Here is a 14774-nt window from a genome sequence, read left to right as displayed (position 1 = left end):
TGCATTTTAATGTTAAATCTAGGAAAGTATTCCCATTTAGATGACATAAAATTAGGTGGAAAACATTTGTTACGTGCTAAGTTTAGTCTGTTCTTTAATAACATAGCATGATTCAAACTATCATCGAACATAAGATCTGTTAAAATTAAGGGAAATATTTCAAAATCAGTCTGCAATTTGGGTTTGGCAAACATTTAGACATAATATTGAGGGAGTTTTTAGAGGGGAACTGTGACAGATCTGGTTTTTGCTTAGAAGATTATCACATCCTCTGATTCTTCTCTTTCTTAATTGTACTTCAACAAGCAAGAAACAGTATAATAAAAGGAAAATATGTAAAAGAAAGGAAAATGCATCTTACTGAATTTAATAATTAACCTTGTTGACATAAACATAAAAAGCAAACTTCACTTTTCAAGGCCCACTCATGAAGAATTTTCTCATTAATAAAACACTGACTACATTTAAGCTATAAAATTTTCACATATAACACTAAAAGAGTAATGTACCATGTTTCTGTCTCCAAATTTATGTAATTTGTTTTAAATTTAGAGATCCTTTATATCTTATGGTTATTCTTTACCAGTTCAGATATTTATGTACCTCTATATATTCATATAGAGTTATAGATTTTATATGCATGTGTTATTAGAAGTCACGAAACTATGTAAAACTATGTAAAATAAAACTTTGTGTGAATTATATGATTGAAGAACTTCATTTAAAATAATAATTTTCAATTACATATTTTACACCACAGAATGTACAGACACACCCAGTGTTTTTTTTTTTTCCTAACAACAGATACAGGTGAATTTATAGATTCTTTATAAAATCTTTAAATGATTCTAAATTCAAAGCCATAGAAATAGAATCGAAATAATGTAGATTGTTAGATATTTTGATAGTACATGTTCAGTGCTCCTCTGATAACATCGACAGCTGTATCTTTGGCATTGAAAATCAGTACGAGTTCTTGACAAAATTTTGCAGCTTAGAGCTTCATTTTCTTTTAAACAAGGAAAAACAGGGTTGAATAAGATACAAAAACTGGAAGGAACGATTAATGATTATTTTTTTCTTAGTAAGTTTATCTTTGGGACCCTGAATTACCTTTTACTTTATTATATGATGTGGACTGTATGAATCCATTTAAAAACCAACTAAGTTGTACCACATTTTAGGAAAATTATATAATATAATATATATATTTTATATTTATTTAGAAGCTTTGAAATAGTACAGTAAACACTTTGCAACACGGTGTATAAACTACAGAATGTCTTTGATATTTTGTGGGTCTTCAGAATACAACATTTTTTATAACCCACAGGTGAAAAGAACATAATCACAATCTCTCTTGTAAAGTTGGAATAGTTTGGGGAACACTTGATCACACAAAAATAATATAAAACAGTCAAGTTTAAAACAGTGATATTGCATTTATAATGCACAAATTTCCTTTATCTTTATAACTGGCTTCTCGTGGTGAATATAAACATCTAAAGGGCTCAGTGACATTTGGAGAGAGAAAGATATATAGTGCTGTAAACAGGCACACACTGATCGGAGAGGCAAAATCAGTTGCCTAAAGTTTCTACAGTTCTGCACATTTCAACTCATTTCTCAGGCCTGCTGAGAGCAATTAGGTCCTATAATTGGCCGTAATGACTCCGCTGGCAATCTAATACTCAGTTACACACAACTAACTGGATGGCCAAGATAATGAAGTTGAAAAGTTGATGCTTTTGTTGGTCGACTTTGTGCAAATCATGCTGCTTCAGGTAAGTCCTGTAGAATTGACTAGCATATCCTTTTCCGTGCTGTGAAAAAGAAAAGAAAAATACTCTAAGAGAAACAGCCTGACTGTTGGTGTTTAGAATTGCACAGTATTGTAAAAGAAGCAAATACAGCTGGAAACAAGTTGTATCCCCCTACCAGACCCAGGTAGTGGCAAGATATTTCTGTGTCACCTTGGCTTCTAATAGCCACAGTCATTCTGTTGTTTGGGTTTCTGAAAATGACAATTTTGACATTTATACAAATCAGTTTTGCATGGGAAACGTGAGCTTTATATACCAACTCTCAATTATGCGATTAACTTTTTAAAGTTATCCACAAAACAATCCCTACTTCACTATTTATGCACAATCAGAATAGAGGAAAAAATTGTGGTCCTTACATTTCTAGAACAAGTCTTTAGAATATCTATGATAAGTGGTTATATATTTAATTTAAGAAGCTCTAAGTTACATGTATTAAATCTACATATAATAGGAGAAAACTGTACCAGGAAGTGTTCATGTAGTTAAAAATTAAAGGATGATTCACATTTTTGAGGTTTATTTTATCTAATTTTTTTAGAATTATATAAAAACCAAATCTTTTTATGGCCTATAATTTTGTAAGGTAAATTTATCCCCTGAAAGGAATCAGTTTTCTTCTAAGGTGGGAATAGGCGAAGGGGAGAAAATGATATTATTGAATGTGGTCCAGTCTTATAAAATGAATTATGAAGCAGGATGTCCAGATTCAATCATTCAGAATTTATGATCTTAAGTATTTAATTTATAATGATAAAGGACACTTCTTCCCACTTATTCACAATCTTTGTGATATTTGACCATGAGCACAATGAGAACAGAGACTGCATCTCCTAGATCAGTATCTGGGACATAAGAGATGTATAATAAAAATGAGCTAAAAATCAAGATGGTTCAATTGTGATTAAAAAACACATATATGTGTATCTCATTAAAAAATAAGTACAACATTAAGTAGCATAACTGAATTGTTTCAAACTGGTGAAAAGTTACTTTTTTTGTTGTTTTCTACGAATGTAAGAACATGCTGATGAGTTCACTTCCTCTCCTACGGTATTTCCACTCATTTCAAGTAGATTTTCTAGTTATATATTTTCTTAATTTATTTTCCCTGATTCTCTCATTTATTTTTCCTCACAAACTCAGTTTCTGACCAGACCATCAAGCATTTCTTCATTAGTTCACCTTTTAGCAAAAATACATCAATTAAAATTGTAAAAATTGGGTACCACCACTGACAGAAATCAAAGTGAAAATGGTAGCTATTATAACTTACCTGGTCATAATGCTACAAAGAGTATTCTATTATATAAGCAAATAGAAACTTCACTCTTTTAAAAGAATCGAATCTTATTTTCCTATGCCTTTGAATTCAAATTCTCTGCTTCGTGGTAAACTTGATAAATATGAATGATTTACATTTTGTTTATATCAATCAGGATTTAAAATTCTCAAGTAAATTAAAATATTTAGCCATCAAAGAAACTCGGGTTTATAAAATGAATTGGAACAAATAATTATAGTGATCAAATAACGTATTGTCTAAACTGCACAATTGTGTAGCTGAAAGGGAGCATTATTAATAACTACACAAGGTGTAATCTTGCACTTTTCTGGACAACCCAGAAAATATCATCATCTTACAAATAATATAATTTTTTTCAAAATAAGTTGGAGATATTACTTACAGTTTGAAGTTTTTCTTAAACAGTATAAATCAGAGACTACTGATTTTTAGGAAACATTCTACTAGTTCAAAATAAAAAAGAAACTCAGTAATGACCTATACTCAACCTATAAACTAACTCATTATGTGAAAAAAATGAATACACTGAAAAGCTACTTCTTAGTGTAAATGCAGAGATTAGTCAACCTAACACATGTTTAAATGAGTAAAATATTTCTAATTAGGTTAAAAGATTGCTTATAGGGGGCTTCCCTGGTGGCGCAGTGGTTGAGAGTCTGCCTGCTGATGCAGGCGACACGGGTTCGTGCCCTGGTCCGGGAAGATCCCACATGCCGCGGAGCGGCTGGGCCCGTGAGCCATGGCCGCTGAGCCTGCGCGTCCGGAGCCTGTGCTCCGCAACGGGAGAGGCCACAACAGTGAGAGGCCCGCGTACAACAACAACAACAAAAAAGATAAGTTATTAGCCTAGATATTATACGTTCATTTGATTTAATTAGGATACAGAAAGAAATCGTGTTATTAAAGTGGTTCACTGTTACAAGAACACAGATGTTTAGCATATAATATACTCAATATCTGAAATATAAACACAAGCTTAAAAGGTATATTTTATTACTGCTTAGGCTTACATGTGTGCTGCTTTTATTTAAATTGCACCTATTTCAGTAGTTCTCCGAATAATATAATCACCTTTCGTTACATTTGCCTCTTCCCATCTATCTGTTAATTCAGGAATGCAAATCTGAATAGGACAAGTGTAAGGGCTGAAGTTGAAGGTCAGAACATATTAGAATAGAGAGGGAAGATTTCCTTTATTTCAAAAGCTAATTTCCCGAATGTTAAGGATTGCTAGACAAACTAGAGAAAATAAAATATATTATTACTAAAGTTACAGTCATATACATTTTGTTTCAAGGCTTTTTTTTTTTTTTTTTTTTTTTTTTTTGTCCCACAGGCCTAGCCATTTCCGCGGCATGTGGGATCTTCCTGGACCGGGGCACGAACACGTGTCCCCTACATCGACAGGCAGACTCTCAACCACTGCACCACCAGGGAAGCCCCCTGTTTCAAGGCTTTTAAAAGGTGAGTCTGAATACTGAAAAATCATTGTTCTTTGGGGGATATATGGGTTAATGTTGGAAGTAGGACACGTATATAAGAGACAAATTGATGCTATTACATTTTAGAGTCCATACCAAGGACAATTATTCCACAGTATTAACGATTATGGTCATGCATTTGTTAAGCATTTCAGGCTAGAGAGTATGGGTCAAATACATTGAATCTTCATGCTTTCTGATGTATTCTGTATATGTTTTGGAATTATCAAAGCATAGTTGGAGAATTTCTGCTTTTTCTTTTCATTTCGCAGATGCATTTTTCCTTAGCTATTCATCAGCATGTATAGGGATTTGGTTACTTGATATGAATAAAATATTTTATTTTAATTCAAGTCAAAAGTAATAGAAAAAGGACTATTAGCATTCCTTTTTTTATAACTATGTCAATTCTTCCTTAATTATATGTTTTAAAAAAGCTGTACTTATAAGTATTTACAAAATATATATATTTTGTAGAATTACACATATTTACTTTAAAAATTCAAAAATAAAATAAAATTCATTAAAAATTTAAAATTCAAACAGCACAGAAAAAGCCAAATAAGAATAAAAGCACTCAAAAATACCCAAAAAATGATAACTGCTGCTAACAACTTTGTGACTATCTTTCCAGATACTGTGATTCCAGATTACTGGAATTTTAATTAATTAATTTATTTGTTTGTTTGTTTGTTTTTACCTCTATTTATTCATTCACTGCATTTATTCTTCAAAGTGAGTCATATAAATGCTACATTTAACACATTTATCTTACTGCCTGAACTACAGATGAAAAATTACTATTAATGGAGAAGAGATTCAAATATCTACCTTTTATAATTTAGCATATATATGTGTGTATATATTTAACATGTATATGTATGTATATTTTCAGCATGTACATACTATTTTAATGAAAGTTCCATGATGCATATTTTTCCATTTGTAAAATCTGATATTAAACTGTTGGACATTTAAAAATTCTGATGAATGACTTAAGAAGACTGCCTGTAAATATGTATGTTGCAAAATAAAATTGAAAAACATCACCAGCGATATTCTATTTCTTCAACATACTATAGTTTACTAAAAATCTGGTGAAAAATAATATTGTATAATATATTAAAATGACAATTTAATCATTTGAATATTCACATTCCTCTACTTGCGTAGCAGGAAGCATAATACTCTTTATACTTTATGACAGCGTAAATCACAGAAGCTAAAGTAATAAATAAAGCTTATGAAGCGATCTAATCTATTTCTGCCACTGAAAGAAAGAACAGCCTTCAAATATCCCAGATGATGGAGACTCCCCACTACAGTGAAAAACTTCTAGAAGCTGAGATCAGTAAGCTACTCGGGAAGTCATTCAAATGTTTCCTGAACCTCAGGGTCAGGACACTTCTTTACGTATAAAGTGAACCTACGGTACAAGAGTTTAAGCCCATTACCCCTTGTAGGAGTCAGAAACATCTACTCTCTGTTCCCTGTGTGAAAGCACATCATAAACTGAAAGATCATTTAAAAGTAAGCCCCATTAGAGATCTGTCCAGCGAATAATCAGTTCTTTTAACTTTCCTCTGTCTTATTCTTGAACCATTTTTGAAGATTCTCTTCAAAAATGTCTCTAAAGAGTTTTTTTTCTGTTTAACCCTAAAGTTCTGAGATGAGCATAGTTGTGTTAACTATTAAAATGGGTCGCTGCTTTGTCTTTGATCTTCCCACTGGAACGCCCTTATATTTGCTTTTATTTTTTTAATATAGTTGTATCTTGTTCATATTGTAAATGTTTTCCTCCTCTCAAAAAATTACAAAAATATTTGAAATTAAATATGTATATAATTTAAAAATTACATGCTATGGTTTATTATGAATTATAAAGACTGAAAGCCTTCTGTTAGTATAATATAGATTGTCTTTCTAATAATTGTAGCTCAGAGCAATATAAACTTGCATTCTTATATTTATTTCATAATGTTCACAGCATCCTCATGTTAAATTTCCTTTCATCAAACAATATGCCTTTTTATTCTAGTTTGACAGAGTTAAGAGATTATAGAATATATCTAGAAAGCAAGAGTTCATTTGGAGGAGGTGATTCCCATTTGTAAACTTGATTATTTTTTAGAAAGGAAACTTTTTGAAATAAATGACTCAAATAAGACTTCAGACCACTCACCTAAGAAATACATCGTAAAGCCAAGTGTTTATTTTTAGGTTAGTCTATATATGCACGCAACGCTTACAACATAATTTGCAATTATTAAATGCCTATTAAATTAAAAGATAAATCCATGGGTATTTTAAGGGATAAGAAATCGGTAAGTGTAGTTTTGTGCATTAGAAATGTACATCAATAAATGCATCCTTTCTAAGATAGGAGACAAACATATTGAGCATAATATTCTCTTTATAGACATTTTAGCTCTAGAAATTCTGGTACCCCTAAGTGCCAGAGCCTAGTTACCAAAACTGCTATTTTTTAGTTGCGATAGAGACTGTATATGAACTTGAGGTCACAAAATAGAAATGAATTGGACTTCATTTGCTTACTAAGAATGGTATGGGCAAAGACAGAATTAATTTCATAAGCTGCAAGTTACCCTTGAGATCAAGCAGTGTTCATGCACTGTGCACAGCCCTATATGTACCACCTGTGAAAATTACAGTATTTAGTATTACAAATGGAGCTTATTTTTAAACCGCATTTTGTTGTTAGTTAAAAGACTTCGTAGCCTTGAAAATAGGGGCTTCTATCTGTCTACAAGTAGAATCCAAAAGTATGGCAGAATACCATTACCTTCACATAGCTTTGTTTGAGCAAGTGGGTCTCCCAAAACATCATGAATTTCTTGTAGATAGAAAATCCATAGGCTTTTAGAAATTTCTATATACTTGTTTGTGTTTGTGTGTATGTGAATATGTGTGATTTAAAACTACCTTCTTATTAAGGCAATAGTGCATTCACCAAGAAATATCTACTCTATGGGTTACTGCAACCTTGTCAACTACCATTAATATATATATTTTTAACATTTTTATTGGAGTATAATTGCTTTACAGTGTTGTGTTAGTTTCTGCTGTATAATAAAGTGAATCAGCTATATGTGTACATATATCCCCATAACCCCTCCCTCTTGCATCTCCCTCCCACCCTCCCTATCCCACCCCTCTAAGTGGTCACAAAGCACTGAGCTGATCTCCCTGTGCTATGTATTAACAGGGTAGGTGTAATTACAGTAACTCAATTTTGTTTGGTTTAAAAATCTTTGTCTCTAATTAATTACTTTAATTAAGTGTGCTTTAAAATCTACAACAAAAACCAGTGATAGTATATTAACTCCTTTAATTAGACAATATACTTTGATTATTATCATTACCTGAATTGATTTAAGCAAGATATCAAAAACATATGGTAATCATCTAGACACAAAAATTGTCAATATTCTAAATATCTTTTTAAATGCTAAATAAACTTTTATATTAAAATATTTGTTTAAAAAAATTTAGCATGACAATGTACTTGCATTTTATAGATTGAATGGATGTATTTCAAACTTACCTAGAAATGTCAAAAATTATGCCTTGAAAGCTTAACAAATTTTTCCTGAGGGCGAAAAAAGTAATAGGACATGACCCTACCAAGAACACTTTGGTCACCATCCAGGCTCTCTTTGACAAACAAAACCCCCTTGCCTGAATGGTATCTTAAAATCAAGTCTGGAGACTGAATTCTTTTCAAATGCTCCGCCCCTACATTGGCATATATTTAGGAAATGGAACTCTCTAACACATATTGCTCTCCATGTTTATAATATCATTGAAAAAATTTCTGGAATTCTTTACCATAATGCACTAAAATGTGGAAACTTATTTTTTCCACAACTATTTGAAAATTGCATTCTTTACCTGGCAATAAAGAAATACCCTTGAAACTTCTTTTGAAGAAAATCCACTCAATTAACTCTTACTTTAATAATGACAAAAGATCTTTCATTTAACTTAGACAAATACCATGATTATGTGTCTCTACATTCTAACAAGACATCCATATGCCTCTTTAAAGAATAAATGGTTCCTTTTTTTTTCTTTGAGAATTATGGAGCTGATATTTACTGACATTTAGATACTTTTATTTCTAGTAGTTTCCTTCAAAACAATATTATAAGGAGATCAAATTAGTTACTTCCCTGTAAGGTTGAAATTAGCATTAATTTTCCAAGTAAAGGTTTGGAAAATTCCTGCAAAGCATTAGTTATTCCTCTAAGTATAGAGATGTTATACCTGTTTAGACTTATTTGCAACAAACAACATCACTGTATCACAATATTAAACCAACTAATAGTGACATGCACAACTTTGTCTTCTATATGAAAACCAAGCAGAGAAATTCCAGCAATGAAAGATAGGGAAAACTTAAGAATAAATACATAAGATCTTCATTTAAAAAATACATAGCCATGTATCTAATTTATTAACCACTAATAGCCTACTTAAATAGTGATAAGATTTCAAAATAATTCAACTAACACTTTAGATAACTAAGCCATGAAAATAAGTGGAAAATCTTCTGGGCTGGTAAATAAAATACTAATAGCACAATTTTTACAAGGTTATTTTCAAAAAAGAGACACAACACACATGACTTAGAAACGGTGTGTAGAACTATGGCTATTTATTTAATATACTTGATGATCTGACTTCCCCTAACATCATTCAGTTGCTTCTATGTCAAAGCAAATAGCAGATTAATAACAGGAACTGCAGGCTCAGAAGGGTTGAAATCTGACTCACTGAAAAGTGAAAGCTAACCACTGGTTTTCTGTATCTAGAAAAACATCCCCACACTAAACAGGTTAGGAACCCAAGACTACAGGTGCCAATAACTTCTTAAGCAGAGTTGCCAGATAAAATACAGGGTGTCCAGTTACAGTTGAATTTCAGATAAACAGTGAATAATTAGTTAGTATACATACCCCCCACGCAACATTTGGGTGTCATGTATTTTTATTTGTTAGATCTGCCAACCATATCCTCAAGATATCAGCTACATGATAGCACAGATGATACTAGTTACCACTGAGGAGAATGTTATGCTGTTTTTCCTAGAAAAATATTACACTATATTCTCTAATTAATTTGTAGAACTGTAGTTCATATAATATATTTTGTACATATTTCCATGTAAAATGATTTTAAAATTAAGATGTAAGAATTCAAAAGGAGATAAAATATAAAAAATCAGTTATCTATTATCATAGATGAACACAATCTTGTCATTTAAATTTTTTTGTATTATAATTAAATTTTAACCTTGATTTCAATTGAAGTATTTGTTTTTGTGAGGTAGATATAGCATATTTGATAAAATGTCCTTCTTTGCATAAGAACCATAATTTTTAATTATTTATTGTAAAATTTAAATCTAAATATACATTCTAATTTTAGTTCTATTCTAGAAACTCATTAAACTACCTCCCTCTTGGCCCTTCAATTTAATCTAGAATCAGATAATTAGAGATTTGAAAACCGATAAGCAGTGAATCAAACTCAGATTTAAAAACATCACAAAAATGCGAATTTGTTAAAATAAGATCACTACCATGCTTGTTAAACATTAAAAATCATTTTAGTTATGTTCTAATTAAATGACAAGAGTTAAATCCTTACACAGTTATATTACATTCCATAACTTTAAACTTTGTGTTTGATTAGGGTTTTTCCTAATTACTGCAAATATTTAATCACCTAATAAAGTCAATAAAAGTCATGTTATACATTTACTATTTATGAAAAGTATCACAATAAATCTAGGAAAAAGTTCAAGTTTTAAATAATTAACCTTTGTTAAGGCCAGTATTTGTTTAAATAATTAACCAGGTTAAATAGTATTGACAATGTATATTTATATATAACATATCTACATCATTATTAAATTATGACTAAAGTACAAATGTACCTACATGTCTCGTAATAAAATTCTCACAGAACAAAATAAAAATGTTGTATCCTTGTTTTAAAAAAAGTATCTGAGATACTCTTTAGTTGCCACAATGCCATAAAGAAAAATCTGAAAATAACTTGTGCAATACTGATGATAAACAAAAATACCAAAGGCTTAAAAACTGTTACATGAAAACCCCAGAAACCCAAAGGAAAGCCAGATAAATTACCTCTAGCCCTGGTTATCCCGTATTACAACAGTCTCCTGCTTATACTCATATCTACAGTGGATCCCACTTTATGTTCATGTATAAGATTACCTCATTTTTACTTAATGTTTATGTATATGTTTGCGAATTATATGCGACAGACAACTGAAAAGAAATAGACTGTGAAATTAGCAGTTGGTGATATTGAAATATGAGGATTAAGGAGTTATTAAAGAGAAAGCAATCGATCAGAAAAAAAATAAATAAATAAAAAATAAAAGAGCTAGTAGCAGTATATGTAAGGCCAGAATAAAAGAACATGAAAATCAAGGAAGGTTGAAAAATGATGAAATCCAGGAGAGTGTATGTTAGGAGTGGAAATGGTTAGGTTTTGGGGGGTTGTTTGTTTGTTTTGCCATTCAGAGATTACTATAATTATATTAATTTATGTAAATTGGGAAGATGCCTAAATAACTAAGGAGAAAAAGAAATGCACTCACTTCCTTGGTTGCAGGGTGGTTCATTTATTGATCAATTGATGTAGTCTAATATGGCTTTATGGGTATTTACTTTGCTCCAGACAAAGTTCTGGGATTTGAGACTGTAAAATGAATACACATGGATTCTTCTCTAAAAGATCTACCAGTCCAATAGGCTAACAATTGTTTTATAGGATAGTTTAACAATAGCAATTACATATAACATCTATAAGAAGTTACAAGAAGATTGTATATATCTCTTTGTCTGGGAAGGCTTCCCATTAAAGGTAAAAGGAGTTGAATCTTGATGGATGAGTAGATGGCCAAGCAGCGGGGGTGGGAGTGGTTTTTCCAATGAGAGAGCATTCCAGAGGGAGAATGGAATGACAAAGTGCAAGGGCCTGGGAAAAACAGTGTATCAAGAAGCCTACAATCACTGAATGGCATGAAACTAAAAAATGTAGGCAGGGTTTAAACAAAAAACTTTTAAAGCTAATAACAGCGTGAACGTTATTGCAGCCGAAACAGAAAGCCTCTCAAGATTTTTAAAGAGGAACATATTAAAGTCAAATGTCTATGAATATAAATAAATTCTCTAATTATTTGACAGTGGAAGCCAGACAGAGAAGTAGAGGGGTTTTCATTAATTTTTGTGAATTAGGAAGAAATGACTGGGTTCGGGGAGTGCAAAAAAGAAAGTACGCCTGTGTCTTCTCACGGAGCCCAGCCGAGGATCCAGGGTTTACACTTTACACATCTGGAAATAGTTTGCATTCCATCACCCTAAATCTTCCAAAAGTGACAAAGTGTTCTGCAGTCAAAATGACTGCCTGGATGTTTTGTGGTTGATAACTCAATTCTAAGATAATTGTGACAGAGAAAAAGCAGTGATATGAGCTGCTCAAGGAAGTGATTCTATCCCATTGTTTCAAGCCTCAGGTTCTGTCAGCAGCAATTAAAGCCAGGAACCCGTAGAAAAGATGGGACATTTTTTTCCACAGATTTTAACAAAGAAAAATAAGGCATATAATGATCACAAATATTAAATACACTGTATAAAATTTATATATGATTTATGTAAGATTTTTATATGAATCTTTTTTTTAAAATAAAATACTGCTTCAGGGTTTATTTTTTTCACAGAGAGACACTCACAAGTAAATCTCACCCTAGGAACATCTGGTCTGCAACTCACAGAAATGGTGAAGACACAGGGACAAATTTAATCATGGCATTTAAAATAACGTATTTAAAGTGATTAAATGTCACATACATTTGATCAAATCTTTCCTATCCAAAAATAACTCCCGTTGTATCTCGATCTACTAGTATTTTCAGTTATCATCTTCCCTAGTGTCTACTTTTCACTTCTAAAAATCTTAATTTAAAAAAGAAAGCATACTTGTTTTCTACACTGTCTCACAATTAATTGGGGATGCAATCTTCTCCCAGTCATGCAGTCTCAAGACCTGAGAACCATCCTTGATAACTACTTTCTTTGCCTTTTATTCTTACATTTATAATTCTAATACTATAATTTTTTTTCAGAATGTCTCTGATCCTTCCCCTATCATTCTCCGTCAGGCCTTTATTACCACAAAGATTGACAACGGCAGTAATGCTCTGCTAGTAAACCAAAAACAAAAATTAACCCCCATGTAACAAATCCTTACTGACTTTCTTCTAAATAGTCATAAAGATAAAAAGAAATAAGCACATATAATGCATGGAACTGGGCACTGGAACTTAGTCGTTAGGCCTCTTGTTTTCTAGGCAAAATCATGATACCTATGCAGAACTGATGGGAAGGTAGAAGACAGAAAACAGAGAATCATAAAATCAAGAGAATTACACCTGAGAGAGTTCAATGAATAAGGCATAAACAAAAAAGTACAGTTTGGGCAGTTTTTCAGGCGTTTCTCAAAAGGGCTTGTGACATCATTTGCTAGTTCTTTCTGACTGTGAAAGACAAAAGTACAAAAATATAAATATAAGGGTAACTGAAAGAGTTTATCAGATAATAGGGTTTTAGGGAAGAAAAAGGACACAGGAAAATCTTTGGGCTTTTGCGTGTAAAGACTGATTTATGGCAGACATAGATATCTTTGGTATATCTTATAGAAAAATCCAATTTTCCACACTAATAGACTCTTTACATTTACTTTTTGTGATACTTTTAGGGCATTTGTGTCTCTCACACAGGGATATCAGAACTCTTTGGAGTAACAATATCTTGCCTAAGGCCAGAATTTATCTAAAGGGTTAGTACAATTGTCAAAATGTAGATTAAGTCAAATTGGATATGGACATCTATTTGTATCACTTTTAAAAATTTTTGACCTGAAGAAATAGTCTTTATTTTTCTACAGTCATCAAATATAATATGCTGCTTTCTATATGAAATAAAAATCAGTTGTTTCAAAAAAGAGTATTCTTTATCAGTTTATTTTTACTGTTTATTGCTCATAATCAAATATCTCCACTCATTGGACAAGTAAAATAATGAGAATACGAAATGTTTAAAGTTATAATCATGCTTCATGACTAACATCTTATAAAACAAATAAAGCTTAGTCTTTACTGGGCATTATAACTTTGGTTCTCATCTATCCATTTCATTGGTTTCACAGATGAAAAAGAAAAATAGGGATACTGTACTTTTAAAGCATATGTATTATGTGAAAGGATATACACTGCAGATGTAAAATAGTGATATATCATGAAAAGAACATTTGGAGTCTGATTTTTCTCTGGGAGTAAAAGAAAGCATAATTAGTTCTATTTAAACCCAGAATTTAAATTTTCTCCATACTCAGGCTGATGTCATTGTTCCAATTTTAACTGAATATATGGTTGCCCTGAACACCTAATGAGTGCTTCCTTTGGGCCAAGCACTCACTGCTTTAAATATGTTAAATAATTTAATCTCCACAATGAGCTTTTGAGGATCTATGTCACAGATAAGGAAAATGAGTTACAGGAAGATTAAAGAAATTACAGAGGTCACACAGCTAGTAACTGGCTGGATCAGTATTTGAACCATGGCAGATTGGCAGATTGGCTCTATAACTGGAGCGCTTAACTACACATCACTTCTCTGATGTGAGGACCAGTATAGAGACCCACTCTTGTAATTCTGTAGCAGGCTATGTGTCCAAAGGAAGTACATGCATACTTTGAGAACAAAATCAGAAAATGATGTCTTGTGAAATTAAATGTTCCAAGCTATCGTAAAATCAAAATGAATAAAATTAGTGATGCTTAGGAAAACCTATCCTGAAAATAATGACTAGAGTCTTTTTTAAATATTTACTAAGGACACCACAATCCAAGTAGGTGAGCAGGTTGTACTCCACATACATCGTAAAGGAAGAGGAAAACTTTTCACTGGTATTGTATTATGTCCGAGGTTGGTTTCTTCATTTTTTTCAAAACCACTTCAAAGGAAGTTTGTATGAGGTATTATGAGGTATGGAGTGGAGAGATATCAATAATTGAAAATGCTTTTGCATGTTTCTAGCACGGCCCAG

At 31.8% G+C, this 14774-nt stretch overlaps 1 protein-coding gene across 1 annotated transcript in view; it reads right to left on the bottom strand.

The window, feature by feature from the left end:
- Positions 1-1261: 1261 nt before the first annotated feature.
- The window catches only part of PCDH10 (protocadherin 10), a 38052-nt gene continuing 24539 nt past the window's right edge, over positions 1262-14774 (bottom strand). Inside the window, exon 5 of the mRNA XM_060147445.1 lies at positions 1262-1823. Within this exon, the coding sequence (XP_060003428.1) occupies positions 1804-1823 (20 nt within the window). The 3' untranslated portion in view covers positions 1262-1803. The remainder of the gene's footprint in view (positions 1824-14774) is intronic.

This window comes from Lagenorhynchus albirostris, chromosome 4, assembly GCF_949774975.1.
Source record: "Lagenorhynchus albirostris chromosome 4, mLagAlb1.1, whole genome shotgun sequence".
Taxonomy (NCBI): Eukaryota; Metazoa; Chordata; class Mammalia; order Artiodactyla; family Delphinidae; genus Lagenorhynchus; species Lagenorhynchus albirostris.
The sequence above is the reverse complement of the archived record's forward strand: the minus strand, read 5'-3'. Positions and strand labels throughout refer to the sequence as shown.